Source organism: Dama dama, chromosome 14 (genome assembly GCF_033118175.1).
Source record: "Dama dama isolate Ldn47 chromosome 14, ASM3311817v1, whole genome shotgun sequence".
NCBI lineage: Eukaryota > Metazoa > Chordata > Mammalia > Artiodactyla > Cervidae > Dama > Dama dama.
This window is the reverse complement of record NC_083694.1, coordinates 30,987,260-31,008,905: the sequence shown is the minus strand read 5'-3', so window position 1 is coordinate 31,008,905 and position 21,646 is coordinate 30,987,260. Positions and strand designations below refer to the sequence as shown.

At 36.6% G+C, this 21,646-nt stretch overlaps 1 protein-coding gene across 2 annotated transcripts in view; it reads right to left on the bottom strand.

Annotated features, from left to right (window-relative positions):
* AKT3 (AKT serine/threonine kinase 3) overlaps positions 1 to 21,646 on the bottom strand; it is a 273,332-nt gene that overhangs the window by 119,918 nt on the left and 131,768 nt on the right. For both annotated transcript variants that reach the window (XM_061160258.1, XM_061160257.1), the window contains one exon: positions 18,335 to 18,460. Coding sequence is in view for 1 of the 2 variants with exons in the window: in XM_061160257.1 (XP_061016240.1) it covers positions 18,335 to 18,460 (126 nt within the window). In the remaining variant the exon portion in view is untranslated. The remainder of the gene's footprint in view (positions 1 to 18,334; positions 18,461 to 21,646) is intronic.

Below are 21,646 nucleotides of genomic sequence, written 5' to 3'. Positions count from 1 at the left end.
GATGAGTGATCAAACAATAAACATGAAAAACAATTAGTTTATAACATAATAGGTGCTAATTAGTACTGTGAAGAAAAATTACACAGGGCAACAAGTTAGAAAAAAGGGAAAGTAGTACTATTTTAGAAAGATTAGTTAGAAAGGGTCTCTCTTAGTGAAATGGGCAATCAACACAGCTATCTGTGGGAAGAGTGATCTGGGCTGAAGGAACGGTAAGAACAAAGACCCACAGCTGGAGAGAGTTCAGACATGTCAGAAACTCTTAAGTGCAGTGTGACTAAAGTAACTTCTGGAGTATATTAGGAGAGGAGCTCTAAAAGATGCTCAGTGACCTGGTAAGGACTTTGGATGTCACTCTGGGGAGTCTCTCACATGACTCTGCCAAAATTAAGATGTGACATTTGATGTCAAGCCTGCACCTCTAGTGTCAGCCTTTCCATCAAGCTCCATTTCTTTATGGCAAAACTGGCAGCTCTCTTGAGGACCTATTATTTCTTTATTTTCAACATATCTAAATGGGTGTTTTTTTCCTAATCTTCCAAACTGAAAATTAGCACAACACAATGCTTCTGTTCATTTTAATACTATATAATCTTACTAATCATCCAAGAAACACATCCTCAGTCATCTTTGATTGTCTTTCAACCCATGGCTAAGCCTACAACACTCACTGTAACAGTTCTTTTGTAATGTCTTTTGAACCATCCCTTCTTTTCATTGCTACATCCAACCACAGAATTTACCAAAATCTGGACCCCTAATATGGTTTCCCAGATGGTCTCCCTTTCTCTAGCCTCCTCTCCTGTCTGAGTTGTCCTACATACTATCAGCCTGATTAGTCTTACTCAAACTTTTATTTAAAAAGCTTCCACCACAACCACAAATAAGTCTCTGGGTCTTTGCAGCAGTATAGTAAAGTCACTCAGTCATGTCTGACTCTTTGAGACCCCATGGACTGTAGCCTGCCAGGCTCCTTGATCAATGGGATTCTCCAGGCAAGAATACTGGAGTGGGTTGCCATTTCCTTCTCCAGGGGATCTTCCCAACCCAGGGATCAAACTTGGGTCTCCCGCATTGTAGGCAGATATTTTACCGTCTGAGCCACCAGGGAAGTCCTTGCAGCAGTATAAAACTACTTAATTTATAATCTAGTTTAACTGGTAAGCCAAAGGAACAGCGTATGTTGGAAGAATCAGCTCATTCATCTCTAGCAGAATTGAAACAAATTTCATCTTTGCCAATTTAAGTCAATAGGAAAACTGTTTTCCATTATATATTTCTCCAAAATTCATTCTTTTTCAATAATTAACTACTAAGTCTTTATTTTAGCATGTTATTAGCAGCTTAACCACAAGATTAAGATATTACATGTATGATTTCTCACTTAATTCTCTCGATAAAGTTCTAAAGTATTTTCATCATTTCCATTTCACAAATAAGAAAATGAAGGTTGTCTGATTTTTAAGTCACTTGTTCAAAATCATCAAGTCATTAAGGTTGTAAAGCTGAGTCTCTAAATTCAGATTTTCTAGCTCTAAATTCTTGGACCTTCTTGTATGTCACATACTGCTTTAGGAATGTTAGCTTCTTACAAGAGAGGAAGAAATGTTTTATTTTTTATTTATAACAAGACTTATTTATATTTTATTTTCAAGTTTTCTGCAATACTAAAGTGACAGAAACAGGTGACATGCAGAATACTGAAACAGTTTTCCCCCAGAGAAAACTGACCAAACTTTCATTGGAAAAAATGTCTTTCTGTCAATATTAGATTGCTGATATAAAGCTGAGAGCACATTTGAAATACTTATTGGCCCAAATGCTAAAACTAACATGAATTAACATGTAACTAGAGTTGCTGGAATCAGAACTTGTTCAGGTTTGTCAATCTAAGTCAATCTTGCTGATTCCTTAATGATAAGATAATCTATCTGTTAGAGTACAGAGCCATTAGAAGGAAAACAACAGAAATATAAGTTCCTAAAGGCACAGAAATCCCAAAGAATTTAGGAGGTAACAGCAGAACTGTAAATAATATAGTTTAACAAAAATATTTTAACAAAATGCCCTATGTCCATAGCACAACTGTAAAGCTCAAAGGAAACAATTCATATGAAATAATGCTATGAAGAAAGTATTATATATTTTAATTACTTTATAAGAATATCCTATAGAGAAAGAAACTTTATCAGTGTGCTTTTGGAAGCAATAACTGTTGCTGGATGGATGATTCAATTAGCATGAACTATTCTGGCATGTTTCAAAAGCATTGCCATTTTAAAACATAAAAAATGTCTAAAAATGCAACCATAGTAATAGTGCACGGGTTGGGGGTGAGGGAGAAAGACAATGACAAATTGGTCCAAAAGGACACTGAGACTTCATAGCTGGAAGACCATTGTGCTGACAATTAGTAACAGGAAGCAGAGCACAAAACAAATGAATGAAAAAAGCTGAACTTGCAATGAAAGACCTTATTATAGTGCAGAAACATTATTGTAATAAAGGGGCAATGTACTCTCCTCCATAAAACTTTCAAACAGGCACCCTTGCCTCTTTTTTCATTCTCTGCATTTCATTTTTTCATTAGCATCTGCTTGATTATGTATTATTTCCAACCCAAAAGAATGCTCCTCTATCCTTCCTAAATTCCAAGGCTTAAAGGTCCTTCCCCTCACTGTGGCCTTGAGCCTCATTTAACTTTACTCAAAATATAACAAAGGTTTAAAATAACAAAGATATAGGGGAAGAAACAGAAAGGCAGTGATTCAGTATATAGCTGCAGCAAGATAAAAAAAAAGTGTCCCTCAAGCCTAACTTGTTAAAAACGCAATGATCATATAATTCATACTAATATCCAGATGATTCTGTCTCTAAAACTCTTATGCCTTTTTTGATAGAAGAGGAAGGCTGAAATCTTCACTTATTAAATTCTCTGCATTTAGTTTCAGTTTCCTTAAATGGGAACATCTGAAAGCTCTGAAATGTATTTTCATATACTAGTTGAGAATGACAAGACTCAATCCATGACACTGACATATAATCTAGAGGAAGGAAAGCCCACACCTTCTACCTACGCTTCCTATGCTAGAAAATGTTTTACCACAAGACCCCACAGCAGCCAGAGATGTTTTAGTTAAGCAGTGATGTGTAAAAAGCACTGGCCTTGACACCTGAAAGCTGTGGTTTTAGCTTTAAGTCCCAAAGTTCACCAAATGCATGACCATGGGCAATTTCTATGGGCCCAGTTTCCCCAGCTATAAAACAGAGACATTACATATCCTGCAAAAATATCATTGTGACTAATAATACACATATAAAATGCATAACACACAGATGCTCAACAAGTGGTAAATTATTATTTGCATTAATTCTCAAAAGATTGAATGTTCCAAAAAATTATCTGTGGCTCACAGGCAAATCATTTATTTCTAGAAGACTTTGGAGGTTCTTCATGCCAACACCTTCATATCACAAATAATAAAACACCAGGGATGGTGAAGTGACTGGCCCAATATTACATAATAAATTTCTATCAAGTAATCAGACATCTGGCTACCACCTCCATGCTTGTCCCTCTGCTAAAGCATAAATAAGTATCAAGGTTATATACAATATACCTCTCAAAAACAAGAGTCTGCTACTAACTTACTGTTAATAATACTTGACATACCACAAAGTTTCTGTGGTGCTGAATAAGCATTACTTGAAGAAGAGTTATCTCTGAACTCCATTTATGATTAAATACACTCAAGCCAGGTGTGAGAAATGCATGCTTGTTCAGTTGCTTCAGACGTGTCCGAATCTTGGCACACCTATGCACTGTGACCCGCCAGGCTCCTTTGTCCATGGGAATTTCCAGGCAACAATACTGAAGCGGTTAGCCATTTCCTTCTCCAGGGGATCTTCCTGACCCAGGGATCGAACCCCCGTTGCAGGCGGATTCTTTACCACTAAGCCACTGTGGAAGCCCCAGATGTTATACAGTCTGGTCCAAATCATTAGTTTTCCCAAGTACTTGCTTTGAGAGTCTAGGAGAATTTCTTAATCTCTCAAGGCCCCAGCTTCACTAGTTTTTTTTTTTTTTTTTAAAGGTAATATTTATCTCATGATTTTCTTGTTATGTTGCTGTAAATAAGGCACTTTATACATAGGAGCTTAAACAATGTTAGTTCTCTTCCTTTTACTTCCTTAAGTCTCTATTAATTTCACATGTATTAATTTTAAGTTGGGAAGTAGATTCTTTACCAGTGAGCCACCTGGGAGGCCCAATTATAAGTAAAATAGGATTAAAGGAGCAAGTAATGGGCATATAATCATTTTTTAATTTACAATTTGGGGGGATTTTTTTTTTGACTGCAGTGCATGGCCAGTGGGATCTTAGTTCCCTGACCAGGGATTTAACTTGAGCCCTCAGCAGTGAAAGAGCAGAGTCCTAACCACCGGACTGCCAGGGAATTCCCTAATTTAAAATTTTAGAAAGTAATACAAATAAGCTTCTACTTTCTAGAAAAGAAACTAAGTTAAAAAATAAATATTAAACATGTAAATCAAGTATGTTTTATCTATATTTAACTTAACCAAAAACAATCTATAGACTTAATTAGGCCATAAATGAGTATACACAGAAAAGTGTATAAAAAGGATTATTGTCACTCTTCAGATATGGAACGGTATCACAGAGGAAAATTATAGGATCAGTAATAAGAGAAACCAATAGTACAAGGATCCTCAGCACCAAAGGCTACCTGAGTGTTATACACTTAGCAAAACTGTAGTTGAAAAACTGAAGTATACTGACCTAACAGTATTTAACATTAAAAATTATGCAAAACCCCATCATAGCTGCTTATCATACACAGGCTGCAGGTGGTGGTCCTCCTACCCCACGCCCACTATTCACTCCCCAGTCACACCACGGCTCTCTTACATAAAATAAGTCAGGTTAAAAAACAGTAAACAGATGATATGCCCCTTTCCAAGCTAAAACCTACAGTTCAAACTATTTTTAACTAAAGAAAAAATAGTGACTTTAAGATGGTATTTTAAAATAGAATTATTTATTTGTATCAGTAAAATTATTTTATATTCTACTAGGAGAGAAGATGAATAGCAATGTGACGACAGAAACTTCATGTAAAAGCCAAGTCAGCAAATAGAGGACATAATGCCTAACTCTGACACTGAGAAATTATACAAAGTATCTGGTACGATTACGGCAGTCTGCTAAATATTTCAGGTGCCATATTTATTCCTGTCACTATGTTTCTTTCTCCTTTGGTATCTTTCAGTCTATACAGGGACAAGAAATAACACACCATCTGGAGGTTTCATCCATATTCTGAGGATTTCATACCCATTTAAATTAACAATAAGAGATTCAACTGAAGTTTCTCAGAAATAATTTTTTCAAATTATTGTGATTTGTTACCTAGAATATACGTCATCTTTTGAAATCTTACTATTTTTCCAAACAATCTCAATTTCCAACAAAGCTTTTCTTGATGATCTACCCCTCAATGATACCTCCTTTTCCTAAAACTTACTGAATATATTAATTATAAACCTACTTCAGAACTGAACCATCAAAATACCAATCTCAAAAAATACTAATTCCAAGGGCTTGTGGCATATTTTGCTAGCAGATTATAAATTCTTCAAATCCAAGGGCTATATCTGTGGATTAATGAAAGGAACGCAGACTTCAAGGTTAGCATTCTGTTAGACATGGGCTGAAATTCTGGCTCTGCCAGTCACATAATCTCTCAGTCTCTTTAAAATGGAGAACATAATACTTACCTCAGAATGTTGTTGTGAAGATTAAATGAGATAACATATGTGAAAGGGCCTGGCACATAGTAAGGCTCAAAGAAAGGTTGGTTTCCTTCCTTATTTCCTTCTCTTTTCCCTCAGTACCTGGTACAATGTTGAGAACACAATAAACCCTCAATAAAAACTTTCTAAATATTCATTTGAACTTAGATTTCCTAAAAATTTGTTTAAATATTAAGTGATAACTCCTATGTATCCGAATTGTGTTAATTTAAATCATATGCAAACAAAGTAGGAAATCTCAAAACAGAACAAGTGTATGAGGCTGCTACTTAAGATGGTGAGAAAAGGAAGTAAAGAAAGGAGTCAGAGGAAATCGTATTTAAGAACAATTCAGTGAAAATTATTGCACACATAGTATTTTTCACACAAGTATCTCTGGATAAGCAAGAGTTGACTGCTGACCTAAGAGGAAGCTGAATGAGAGAAGGAAGGAGGGAAGGAGGAAGAGAGCAAGGCAGAGAGAAAGAGGAAGAAGAGAAGGGAGGAAGGGGAAAAGAAAAGGATGAAGGAAGGGAGGAAGGAAGCTTAGTTCTGCTGGGACCTCTTTTATGTCCTCATATTAATACAGGCTATTGAAGCTGACCACTCCTTGACTACCTTCCATTAAAAACAATTCCCACTGCACACTCCATCTCACAAAAAAGTAATTATCTAATGGAAGAACCAAATTAATGTGAAATTTTCCCCCAGTGAACAGTAACCAAAGGATCCTCTTAGAACAGTCAGAAAGACATTTGGGGATATTATTATCTTTATTAAAAAAACAAAACACTTCTGACTAAACCTCTAATTAAAGAATTTGGTCTGCACCCTGGTCCCCTGAGATCACTCTGGTCCTCTGAGATCAGAAAAGGTGCTGCCTTTTCAGCTGCAGTGATGTTCTTCATTTTCCAGAAGGAGGCCATGTGCATGGTTGAGGGGTCTAGCACATGTTACTTAGTTATAAGAAAGACCAGTCTCTACAAACTCTTTGGGGTTAAATACACTTGAGATTTTTTTTGCCCAAAACCAAACAAGAGGAGTCATTCTCAATTTCAATCTTGTTGTAGATCTGTATGTTCAGTTGCTAAGTCATGTTCAACTCTTTGAGACTCCATGGACTGCAGCATGCCAGGCTTCCCTGTCCTTCACTATCTGCTGGAGTTTGTTCAGATTCACCTCCACTGAGTCAGTGATGTTAGTTGTATATAGCTTCTACTTAAAACTTGCAACATCTTTAAAGAAAACCCAATGGAGTAGTTTCCACCTTACTCTGATACAATTTAACTGGAAAATTGGCTGCCACTTAACTCAATTAAGCAAATCACTGCAGACGTGATTGCAGCCATGAAATTAAAAGACACTTGATCCTTGGAAGGAAAGTTATGACCAACCTAGACAACATATTAAAAAACAGAGACATCACTCTGTCAACAAAGGTCCGTCTATTCAAGGCTATGGTTTTTTCAGTGGTCGTATACGGATGTGAGAGTTGGACTATAAACAAAGCTGAGTGCCAAAGAATTGATGCTTTGAACTATGGTGTTGGAAAAGACTCTTGAGAGTCCCTTGGACTGCAAGGATATCCAACCAGTCCATCCTAGAAGAGACCAGTCCTGGGTGTTCATTGGAAGGACTGATGCTGAAGCTGAAACTCCAGTACTTTGGCCATCTGATGCAAAGGGTTGACTCATTTGAAAAGACCCTGATGCTGGGAGGGATTGAGGGCAGGAGGAGAAGGGGACGACAGAGGATGAGATGGTTGGATGGCATCACCGACTCAACGGACATGGGTTTGGATGGACTCCGGGAGTTGGTGATGGACAGGGAGGCCTGGCATGCTGCAGTTCAGGGGGTCGTAAAGAGTCGGACATGACTGAGCGACTGAATTGAACTGAACTGAAGCAAATATTACTGAGCATATTCTATCTTATGCTATTACTTTTATTTGTATTTTAGCATTTGTAATTTACAAAGTGTTTTCACATATATCACCTCATTTAACCCCCATCCTAATCCTGAACAGCAGATAACCTCATGTTTAAAGCTGAGAAAAACGAAGATCAAGAGAGTTTTGTGATTTGCCCAAGGTCACAGAGCTAGTAAAAAAGCAGAACCAAGACTCAAACTTAGGTCTTCTGATTCCAAGTTTTGTGATCTTCTAATATATCAGATCTTATAATAAACCATGGAGGAAATTTTTTAAGTGAGTATACACAGTGAGGATGCTCTGGAAGTTTATTATTTTCCTCCATCCTACATAAGACCCCACACTAAATTACAGTCTGATGACTGAAACTGAGAAGGTAAAGACCACAACTCAACAGATTAGCTCTCAGAGTGAAGTCGCTCAGTCGTGTTCAACTCTCTGTGACCCCCCACCAGGTTCCTCCATCCATGGGATTCTCCAGGCAAGAATACTGGAGTGGGTTGCCATTTCCTTCTCCAGGGGATCTTCCCGACTCAGGGATTGAATCTGGGTCTCCTGCATTGCAGGCAGACACTTTACCCTCTGAGCCACCAGAGAAGCCCCAGATTAGCTCTAGAGTAAATCAGAAAAGAGGAGTGAGAAATCATGAGAGCTGCTACCAGGAAAAATACATGCTCTAAGCAAAATCTGAGCAGTTCACCTGCAGTATTATAATGAGGCAAGTAGTAAAATCATGAGATTATTTAACAGGAAGCTCAAATGATACACACCTACATTTACACTTATAGAGGATATATAACTGATAAAATGTTTCAGTGATACAGACAGTTCTCCTATGTAGGAGCTGGGTTTGACATTCTAAACTGTCATAGTCATATCCATTAAAATGGAATTACACATTTTCTTTTGTGCACATTTGTTTTACAATGTAGAAAAAAGAACAAACGAGTAGAAATTCTGTGGAAAAACTTTTTAAATCAGATTGAAGTGTGATTTCAATGAGAAGGAGGAAATATGTGACTAAATATGGCATTATTATTCTTCAAAATTGTCTAAAAAATATCTCCTTTTAAAGTGATTTTTAAAAAAGGTTCTTGACATTCCCAATTCTAAACTTGGTTTTATGGGTTAAAGTTTGTAAATATATGAATATAGTATCATCCATAAAAATGAAGGATAGGAAGAAATTTCGATTAAATTTACAGTAATTCATTTGTAACGCATACCAGGTTTCCCTGGTAGCTCAGCTGGGAAGAATCCGCCTGCAATGCAGGAGACCCTGGTTCAATTCCTGGGTCAGGAAGACGTGTTAGAGAAGGGATGGGCTACACACGCCAGCATTCCTGGGCTTCCCTGGTGGCTCAGACAGTAAAGAATCCACCTGCAATACAGGAGACCTGGGTTCAATCCCTGCGTTGCGAAGATCCCCTGGAGAAGGAAATGGATACCAACTCCAGTATTCTTGTCTGGAGAATTGTCATGGACTATACAGTCCATGGAGTCCCAAAGAGCTGGACACGACTGAGTGACTTTCACTTTCTTCCAAGGCATTCCTCATAGTGAGACAGATAATCCAAGTACCTGATATAACTTTCTATTTTCCTAAAAATCTGAACACAGTTAGAGAAAACAAGTCTTACAATGATCAAGTACATAAAATAGTCTAAAAATCACTCAAAACAAAAACAGGGTTAGGAATTTCACATCCAGTTGAACTTAATAAAATCTACTAATCTGTGTCCAAAAAAACATATGGAACATTGAGGAGTAACAGAAGAAAAAAAGGAATACTTACATATACATGTATAAACATAAATAAGAAAAAAATTCATCTTTCTCTTGTGAAAATGGAGAAAACTTAAGATTTCCCTGAGCAAAATGTAAGGAAGATTCTTTTTGAAGATCCTATGTATTGCTTCCAAATACTACAGAGAATACTTGAAGGCGAGAGATAATTACTAAGAGATGATCATAATAATCCAACTGAATGAAGAAGACAGCAGTAAGACTGAAAAGTAGGGAAAATATGGCAGTACCTTGCTGACTGGCTGACTTATGGTAGGAAGAGGAAGAGAACTAAAACCGGATAGGTTCTTTTTAAATCAATACTGATTTGGATACCTAACGATCAAAAGTCTCCAATGGTTTCCAATGGGTTTCCATTAAAAAAAATCAAACTAGTATTCAAGATCTTTCACAGTCTGATTATAGTTTATCCAACCTTAAGAGTTTTTTCCCTCAACAAAAATTTTCTATCCATATTATTTACAATGTTTACAAACAAGCTAATCTTTAATTCCGGACTTCATTTTTGCTTATGTGGTTAACCTCACTGAGAAAGTCTTCTTCCTTCTGAAAACCTAAATATCACCTGTCCTTCTAGGCTTATGTTAACCTTGCCTTATGCATAAATTCTTTTCTAGTCATCCTACCTTACTTTTATCTATTCCCTCAACTTCCACAGCATTAATTTTCTGATCTCCCATAATCCTTGTGTATTTATATATTATGGTTATTCTAGATTTACAGAGTTGTTTTCTACAGACTATTTTTTATCACATATAAGACTAAGAATCAAGTCATAAGCTATTCCTTTATCCCCATGAACAAATACAATGAAAGCATTAGTAGTAATCAATTGATTTTTCTACACATTTATTTAAAATCTCAGAGTCTAATATTATTCAGAGGTAAAAATGGTTTTGGGTAGGTTTAGTCCCATAACTCCCTTACTTTCTTTCAAATAACAGGTTAGTGAGTAAACAGGCCACTGCACTTCTAAAATTGGCCTAAGAAATGCTGACCAATTTCTTTTTTTAAGAGAGACAGAAGAAAGGTTTCAGAGAGGAAAGGGATATTGTCAGAGTGGGCCAGTATTTGCATCACAGAATAAGGCAGAATTCTAGCAGGTGCTCCTGGGGACCTAGGCTGGCACTTTCCCCTTACCACCACAGTGAGAAGGAAGGACTAAGTCAAAAGTATGATCAGTCTCAAGACATGGGCAATGTTCAAGCTCTCCATTGATCAATTGCATCCACTTTTGAGTTGAGCTAATTAACTGTCAACATTTCAGGAATCGTCACTACTACCTGGGTAGACAAGCTATTATGCTCAATGTACCTTTGAAAAGAGCTTTGCAACAAATCTTGTATGTATCCTATATTATTTTTCAGTCAAAATGAAATGTTTCCTATGCAAAGGTAAATTTCAATCTATAATTAATAATTTGCTAGGGGAGGGAGGTGGGAGGAGGGTTCAGGATGGGGAACACATGTAAACCCATGGCTGATTCATGTCAATGTATGGCAAAAACCACTACAATATTGTAAAGTAATTGGCCTCCAACTAATAAAAATAAATGGAAAAATAAAATTTGCTGCTGTTGTTCAGTTGCTAAGTCATGTCTGACTCTTTGCAACTCCATGAACTGCAGCACGCCAGGCTTCCCTGTCCTCCACTATCTCGCGGAGTTTGCTCAGATTCAGGCCCACTGAATCGGTGACGCTATGTAACCACCTCATCCACTGCTGCCCCTCCTCCTTTTGCTTTCAATCCTTCCCAGAATCAGGGTCTTTTCCAATGAGTCAGCTCATTCCATCAGATGGCAAAAGTATTGGAGCTTCAGCTTCAGCAACAGTCCTTCTGGTGAATACTGAGGGTTGATTTCTTTTAGGATTGACTGGTTTGATCTCCTTGCTATCCAAGGACTCTCAGAGTCTTCTCCAACACCACAATTTGAAAGCATCAGTTCTTTGGCACTCAGCATTCTTTATGATCCAGCTCTCACATCTGTACATGATTGCTGGAAAAATAGCTTTGACTATATGGATCTTTGTTGGCAAAGTGATGTCTCTGCTTTTGAATATGCTGTCTAGGTTTGTTATAGCTTTCCTTCCAAGGAGCAAGTGTTTTTTAATTTCATGGCTACAGTCACTGTATGCAATGATTTGATTTTGGAGCCTCCAAAAATAAAATCTGTTACTGCTTCCAATTTTTCCCCTTCTGTTTGCCATGAAGTGATGGGACCAGGTGCCATGATCTTGGTGTTTTGAATGCTGATAGTTAGTAATTTACCTAACCATATTTCTGAGCGGAGATACAACTTTCTTGGAAAAAATATAATTTTACTTTCATTTCTATAGTAGTATATTTAGAAGGCCATTTCCAATATAGTTCATATTTGATCCATCCAAAAAAGGATAAAGGTCAAATACTGTTATCCACATTTTATAGGCATTGTAGAACTTACATTATGCATGCCAAAGGATATCCAGCAATTTAAGAGTTGGAATTCTGACCCAAAATCAGATCTCAAAGCTCTAGATAGGGAAAATGTAACAGAATGGAGGTGGGGAATGGAGGAGGGGTTGGGGGAACAACCCATGGGCAGGGAAGCCTGGTGTGCTGCAGTCCATGGGGTTGCAAAGAGTCGGACACGACTGAGCGACTGAACTGAAATGGGGGAGCACGGAATGGGAGATAACACTTCAGTGACAGTAGAGAAATATGAATTTTAATTTTGATACTTAACTACCTGGGAAAGGGAATGGCAATCCACTCCCGTATTCTTGCCTAGAGAATCCCATGGACAGAGCCTGGCCGGCTGCAGTCCATGGGGTCACAAAGAGTCAGACACAACTGAGCGACTGGCACACTTAGCTACCACTACCTAGCAAAGCAACCTTAAAAAGATCCCTGAATTTTCTAGAAAGCCCAGAGATAAATCCACGCACCTATGGGCTGCCCTGGTGGCTCAGAGGTTAAAGGATCTGCCTGCAATGTGGGAGACCTGGGTTAGATCCCTGGGTCGGGAAGATCCCCTGGAGAAGGTACTGGCAACCCACTCCAGTATTCTTGCCTGGAGAATCTCATGGACGGAGAAGCCTGGTGGGCTACAGTCCACGGGGTTGCAAAGAGTCGGACATGACTGAGAGACTTCACTATGGACACCTTATCTTTGACAAAAGCAGCAAGAATATACAATGGAGAAAAGACAATCTCTTTAAAAAGTGGTGCTGGGAAAACTGGTCCACCACTTGTAAAAGAATGAAACTAGAACACCATATACAAAAATAAACTCAAAGTGGATTAAAGATATAAACATAAGACCAGAAACTATAAAACTCCTAGAGGAAAACATAGGCAAAACTCTCTGACATAAATCACAGCAGGATCTTCTATGACCCACCTCCGAGTAATGGAAATAAAAGCAAAAATAAACAAATGGGACCCAATTAAACTTAAAAGTTTTTGCACAACAAAGGAAACTATAAGCAAGGTGAAAAAACAGCCTTCAGAATGGGAGAAAATAATAGCAAACAAAGCAACTGACATAGAATTAATGTCGAAACAGAATTAATCTCAAAAATATACAAGCAGCTCATGCAGCTCAATTCCAGAAAAATAAAAGACCAAATCAAAAAATGGGCCAAAGAACTAAATAGACATTTCTCCAAAGAAGACATACAGATGGCTAACAAACACATGAAAAGATGTTCAATATCACTCATTATCAGAGAAATGCAAATCAGAACCACAGTGAGGTATGATCTCATGCCAGTCAGAATGGCTGCCATCAAAAAGTCTACAAACAATAAATGCTGGAGAGGGTGAGGAGAAAAAGGAATCCTCTTACACTGTTGGTGAGAATGCAAACTAGTACAACCACTATGGAGAACAGGGTGGAGATTTCTTAAAAAAATGGAAACAGAACTGCCATACGACCCAGCAATCCCACTGCTGGGCATACAAACCGAGGAAACTGGTGAAAGAGACACATGTACCCCAATGTTCATCACAGCACTGTTTATAATAGCCAAGACGTGGAAGCAACCTAGATGTCCATTGGCAGACGAATGGATAAGAAAGCTGTGGTACATATACAGAATGGAATATTTCTCAGCCATTAAAAAGAATACATTTGAATCAGTTCTAACGAGGTGGATGAAACTGGAGCCTATTATACAGAGTGAAGTAAGTCACAAAGAAAAACACCAATACAGTATACTATCGCATATATATGGAATTTAGAAAGATGGTAACAATGACCCTATATGCGAGACAGCACAGCAAAAGAGACACAGATGTAAAGAACAGTCTTTTGGACTCTGTGGGAGAAGGCGAGGGTGGGATGATTTGAGAGGGTAGTGTTGTATGTATATTATCATATGTGAAGTGGATCGTCGGTCCAGGTTCGATGCATGAGACAGGGTGCTCAGGGCTGGTGCACTGGGATGACCCTGGGGGATGGGATGGGGAGGGAGGTGGGAGGGGTGTTCTGGATGGGGAACACATGTACACCCGTGGCTGATTCATGTCGATGTTTGGCAAAAACTACTACAACATTGTAAAGTAATTAGCCTCCAATTAAAATAAATAAATTAATTTTTTTAAAAAAATCACTGGATTTTCAAAGGCTTCATTTTTCTCATCTACAAAAGGAAAAACCTGGACTAGATGTTTTCAGAAATGCATTCAAAACCCGCTATTAGTGCCTAGGATGTAGGCACTAAGATATGTGAGATATAAAGATCTTATAATACTAAGCTCTTTCCCCTGAAATGACTCACAGTTTACTGGATGAGACATACACATGAACAAGACAACCAAGCAACGTGATTAACAACAAAAGATAACACCTCTGTAAAGAACAGAGAGGAAGGATTCAGCAAGGAATGAGGCTGAGGATTTAAATGTGAATAGTCTTAAAGGACGAAAAAAAAAATTATTCCAGCAAATAGCAGACAGAGGGAACAGCATAAAGGCTCAGAGTAGAAATGCTACATAGTTTATACAGGAAATTACAAACAGTTCAGTACTGTCAAAGTGTAGATGGACAGCAGAAGAGAGATGAGGAAAGAGCTGAGAGCAGAGGCCAGCCTCAGATCGTTGTGTGATATATTAAGGAATCTGGACTTTATCCAGCAGGATAAAATGAAGATCTAGGGCCGGGTTTTCACAGGTTAGCAGCATAGTTAGGACTTAATTTTAGAAAGATCACTTTGACACTCATGGGAAGGAAGAATATGAGTGGTAGAAACTACAGGCAGAGATCTATAGTTAAAAATCTATAGCAGAGATGATGAGGGCCTATTCTAGAGATTAGAGAGAAGGAAATAATTTCAAGAAATAAGAAGCAAGACGGGAAAGGCTAGAAATAAATTGGGAGTAAGGTGAAGATACGAGGGGAAAAAAGGCATGAAATAGATCCAGGTTTCTGCTCAAGACAGAACTGAGGTGTAAATACAGGGGGAAAAGTTAATCAAATTATCTTCAGTTCAGCTTAAGATATGTTGCCTCCAAAAATATCTAGGTAGAGATGTCCAATAGTCAGTTGAAATCTAATGCTCAGAAAAGAGGCCTGCCCTGAAGATATGTAAATGTGAGAGCAAGCTGTATACTAGGAGTAACTGAAACCTTAATGTGAATGCGACCATCCAGGAAGAGAGTACAAAGTGAGAATAGTCCTTGGCCAGAACCCAGTTAGATATCCAAATGCATGCAATAAGTCAACCAAGAAAACCAGGAAAGAAAAGCATCTTAGAAAACAATGAGAGAGATCATCCAAAGAAAGAAGTAGTAATCAAAACTGTAGAATGCCCCCCAGACGTAAATCCAGGAAAAGAACTAAAAAAAAAATGTCTCCTAGTCTGAGCAATTAAGGGGTCACTGGAGAACTTACTAAAAGTGGTTTCATCAAGCAAATAAAAAAGTTAAGACTGCGGTGGACTGAAAAGTAGAAACAACTAGTATAAAGACTTATCTCTGGGGAAATTTTAAACTAGAAGAAAAGGAATCTGAAACTTAATGAAGAATGGAAAGGTCAATAATAAGTCCCATCTAGTTCTCTTACTTTATTATTTTCATACAAATAAAAAGCCTACTTTGGAAAAGTTTCATTAAAACTCACAAAGATTCATCTTGAAGTACCACATTTTAATTATCAGGAAAATCAGGTGACACTCTGTAGCTATGGATGGAATACCTGTGTATATATGACATCTCCCGACATACCTGAGTATGTCGCACCTTGTATTCCTAGCTCCTCTTCGTCACATGTTGAAGACAGCTAGAACCAGTGGGAGACTACTGGTAGAGTAACCCTCTCTGGCTCTTCCTGTTCCTTCTCTTAAAACCTCACGAAAACATTCCTTGTTACCCTCTGCCTAAAATATTCTTGTCCTCTATTTTATAATAATTTCATTCCCACTCACTCTTCAATGGCCTGCTCAAACTTCCCTCACAGAATCACAGAAAGCTAGAGACAAGAGGGGCCTTACAAACTCATTCAGGTGTCCTCACCATGCTGATAAAGGGACTAAAAACCAGAGAGTGTGAGAACGACCTGCCCAAGGTCATACTCATGGTTTTTGGTAGAGCTTAAATTTGAACTATTTCTTCAACTAGGGCCCTTTTCACTACACACTGTCATCTCAGGCAATTATTGCAAGGGGGCTTCCCTCATAGCTCAGTTGGTAAAGAATCCACCTGCAATGCAGGAGACCCCAGTTAGATTCCTGGGTCTCGAAGATCCGCAGGAGAAGAGATAGGCTACTCACTCCAGTATTCACGGTCTTCCCTTGTGGTTCAGCTGCTAAAGAATCTGCCTGCAGTGCAGGAGACCTGGGTTCGATCCCTGGATTGGGAAGATCCCCTGGAAAAGGGAAAGGCTACCTACTCCAGTATTCTGGCCTGGAGAATTTCAGGGACTGTATAGTCCATGGGGTCGCAAAGAGTCAGACGCGACTTTGACAAAAGCAAATTATTGCAAACTTATGACTATAATAAGTCAGGCGTTAAAAATAATCAGTTTTAAACAGTTTGTTGTAAGATCCATGTTATTAACACGTTTCCCAAAATTAAGGAGCTGTTCTATAACTTCACTTATTAATTTAACTATCCACAACTAGTTGATTATTCAAGTAAAGATTACAGATGCCAACTAATATTGATTTCATGGATAAACTGACTGTCAGTCACAAAATAGGTTCTCTCCTCAAGAGTGCAGCATTTATTTCAGCCTCTGCCAGTGGAAGTGTTGGAGCAGATGTTGGCAGACTGTGACATACAGTATGTCTTTAAAACTTGTTGGGGTGTGAAATTTCATAAGGTCAAAAAATGCTGCATTTTGATCAGCAGATACAGGAGTTCTGTACTTTATAAATTATTTCAGACAAACCAATAATAGCATTTGCTAGTAAAATAGACAAACTATGAAACCACACTGGCTTTAGGTCAGATATGATAATGTATACTGATAATGTTTTAAAAGACAATTTCTATCATTTTAAAGCAAACGCTTGCCCAAAATGTCTTTAGAAAGAAAATGTATTCATAAGTCAACACAAAATATAAGATATTATTGCAATTGACAACAGGATTTTTAAAATAATTTTCTACTGAGAGAAAGCCATAAGGATCTAATGAGCCATTTTGGTGGAGAAAAAATTATTTTCTTAATACACAAATGTAACGGTATCCTCACTTTTTAAAAAATGAAATTCCCTATGGAAAAATCCACTTACATAAACAAGAGGTTTTTTTTTTAGTTAAAATGATTTCACAAACTTTTTGGTTTATTGTCCTACCGTGTTGTTTAAAAAAACTGAAAGAAAGTATCCAAAAAAAGAGAGAGACTGGGGTGCTATATAATGATAAAATCACGTGTATAACATTCGAGGATTTTTATCAGTTTGGATTTTCTGATGCTGCTATATTTTTTAACTGATTTTTGCTTCAATTTTCCCTCATATCTTTCCAAATCGTGACTAATAGATAACTGCATACAATCAAAATAAAAATTAAGAATGGTGTGTCTAGTTAAAGATTTTATCACAATGGTACAAATTTTATCTCTTATGCAAGTTTATTTAACTTAACATTATGCTTTAAAATGCTTTACTCCTGAATTAACACAGAAAACCCCTTTCATTGATTAATCAGCAATTTGAACAATCTGAAAGCCTGGTTGTAACAATTATAATCACCATTATCATCATCATCATCTTTCAGTTTATTTTTGGCTATTTTCAAGAAAATATATAATTCCTAAATAAGTTTAAATTACAAACTTATTTAGAAACTTGTAAGGAAGAAATAGTGTTAGATATTTGTAAGGAAGAAAAATTTACCACAAACAAAATCTTCTCAGAAAATAATGTTTAAAGTAAATCACTTGTTTCTTATCATACGATCAATCAAAAGGGTTAAGATTATGACAGGAAATTTCGATTAGAGGTGCACTAAGAACTGCAACATCTTACAACCAAGTTCAATCCAGCAGTCAAGTTCAAAGTACACTTTAAAGAAAAACTTGAGGTATGTACCTGGGGAATGGTTTTTATGACAAAGTTCTAACTGTGAAAAAATTACACTATTTTGGATTATATAAGACCACACGTTATAATAATCCATGGAACCTTTCAGTTCCAATGCTAAGGAACTGAAATTCTATATAAACTGAAAACTTATCTGCAATTAAGAACAAACCTAAACTTTTTCATAGGCTTTCCACATATCTCAAAGTATCTGACACATACAGACATATAAATAAATAAATACAAGGTGAATCAACAATTGTAATTAACTTACTTGCTACTGAAAAGTTGTTGAGGGGATAAGGTAAATCCACATCTTGGGGTTTCTCTTTATATCCTATGAATGAGCCATCTGTCTTCAAAAGGAAATATCTTGGCCTCCAGTTTTTTATATATTCTCCTACATGAGGAAAGCATGCATGTTAATGCTGGGGGAAAAATGAACAGCAGCTTTTATGTGAAAAAATAAATTATGGTACAATATATGTCCTACAACACTGGCCTCCAAAAATTTAGATAGGCAATTTTCTTTTAACTTAGCTTACAAAAGAAAATACATAAGCCTGCAATTAAGTTTCAATAAAAACCCAAACATGTTTTGTTTCTAATGATTTCACACTTTGATAATTCATTTGCACCATTATTTCTTCAGAGAATCATTCAACTGAGCACACATTTTGTTCAGTTTTTCATATCAGATGGTTGTTAGAGCATATTTTCAGTCATCTTAAAAAGCCTTGGTTAAATAAATCATACACAAAGTATCAAGGAATTTCAATGAAAAACACTTATCATAAGAGAGACATGAAATAGATGTTTCTCTTCCATGTACCACAACTAATCGTGTCATTTTTTTTAAAGGAAAGGGAAAAAGTCTAATTTCATTGTTAAATCTTGAGCATAACTTGTTTAAACAACATTCTATTATTAAAAGGAAAATAACTGCACAAATGCTGTAAACAAGTCAAGGAAATGAAAGAACATGGGTTAACAGAGCTTAAAAACCACACACACATTCATACACACAAATGTAAGAACTAAGAACACAGTAATTAAGTGCCAAGCACACAACAGTCAATAAATGGATATTCTGTCAGATATTGATACAAGCTATCAACTAGCTACCAAAATATAAATTTTTAGCATCAAGATCACCATTTTCTTACTTCACACTTTTTTTTAATTTTAAGCAAGAGAGGCACTCCATGATACTATAAGAGCCGGAAGGCTCCCTGGTCTCAATTTTCACTTCTCTATCGAATATTTCTATCTGGCTTTTCAATGTCAAGTGCTTAATCACAGTACTACAAAACTTTGAAAGCAGTTCAGCTTCCCCTTCAAATCAGTTTCTCCTGACATCAGTTATCTAAGCTCAAACCTAACATTTGACTGTTCCCTCTCATCAGTAGCTAAGTCAGTACTGACTTCACAAGTCTCTCTTATTTAGCCAACCTAAGATATCTTCCCTGGTGGCTCAAATGGTAAAGTGTCTGCCTACAATGGGGAGACCCGGGTTTGATCCCCGGGTTGGGAAGATCCTCTGGAGAAGGAAATGGCAACCCACTCCAGTACTCCTGCCCGGAAAATCCCATGGTAGGCTACAGTACAAGGAGTCGCAAAGAGTCGGACACGACTGAGCAACTTCACTTCATTAAGACGCCCTAACACTTTACATCTGCTCTTCTGCTAATGCACTGTGACTTTTCTCCCATTCTACTCGCCCCTCTTCCATCATAATGTATCTATCACCTCCAGATAGTTCTAATGTCCTTATGTACTGCTTTGATGATATGACTTTTATGCTCAAAAATATTCTGACTCCTTGTTTAGTATCAGTCTCTTAGTATAAAATATGAGTTCTTCCATAATCTCATCCCTGACATGTATTTCAGATGTGGAATCATTCCTCTGGGTCGACAATTCTCCAAATTCTCACCTCAGACCTCTTTACACCCTTAAATATTTTTAATACTTAAATATAGCCAATGAATTTTTGTGTATGTAGATTACAACTATAACATTTACTGTATTAGAAATTGAAAAGGAGAAAATTTAAATTTTTATTACTTCCTTTAACAGTAAAAAAATAAACTCATTGCATGCAACATTAATATTTTTATGACAACAGTTTTATTTTCTAAAACAAAGAAATCAAGGTGAAGAGCTGAATTGCTTTACATCTTTGCAAATCTCTTTAATGTTTGGCTTTAAAAGAAGACAGTCAGAGTTTCATATCTGTTCCTACATCTAAACTGTTACAGTAATATATTTTTGATTGAAATATTAAAAAAAAAATCTAGCCCAAACAGGATATGTAGTTGGAAAAGGGATGAGTATTCAGATAGTTATGGATGTCTTTCTTTGATACTACACCAGCATTTGACAAGCAGTCATTTTCTAAAAGGTTGCCTGCAATGTGGAATCTGAAACTACTATCAATGAACTTCTGTACTTTGCTATGTGAAATCCCTGGGTCTGTATTTCACACTGAATGAATCTTTTACACGCTGCATGATTTTCCAACAGCACACACCGTTCATTTAGGAAACACTGGTCCACCAAGTTCTACTGATCTTTTGAATACTGACACAATTCATTACACAATCACATTCAGTACCACTACAAATCTTACCAGGAAAGTAAGCAGTGGGAAGCTCTGCAGCTCATGACAGCAGATATGTTCTCCAAAATCCTACTCTTTAAAGCACTTTGCTTTAAAACTCAGTTTTAACCAATGGAAATAAATACTGTCAGTTCATTTTTCTTAAAGTGATACACTTCAAGTGTCCAATCTAGTGCCTGCCACTTGATGATGCTCAAAAATAACTTACTAAATGAGTAAGTATATATATGAACATCTTCCCCCACAAGTGTATAAGCATACAAGAAAAAGTTACGGGAAAGAAAAGGAAAACCTGACACCACTCATAACTTTAACTTACTTAAAAATATGGCCCTAATGTGAATAAACACAGGCCAAATTTATAAAATCGGAATGACAAACTCACAGTTCTCAATAAAAAAAAATCAAACAGATCCTTTCTTAATTGTACTTATTGTTTTATTTTTCTATTCATATTTAAGTATTCCTATATAAAAATTAAAATCATTAGATGTTCTCTAATCAGTGATGTTATATTTATATTTCAAATGTTATTTTAAAACAATAACTTGTACTGGTACAAAATGCTATAACTTTGATAAGTTAAATAATAATAGTTTAATAACTATACCAAAGATAAAATGAAACAAATCCACTTTGTAAATTTTAAAGAAGAAAAAAATCAGGATAACATCATTTTTTCTTACACAACATTTCTCCTTATCTTTTAAGAGTACTAAATACATTTCTTTTAAAAATGTATAATTGAAAGAAATAAGTCAAGTTTTCAATTCTAAGAATAATTTCCTATCAACCACTAAGAATACATGTGTAGATGAAAGACATAAAACATCACCACAAAAATTTTATCTTCTTGTTAAATGAATCTTAATGAATAAAAAATATTATGTGGCTTATAGCAGGGCTTTTGATTAACAAAAATTTCTTAAAAATAAGTCTATTAGGCATCCCTGACACATATTA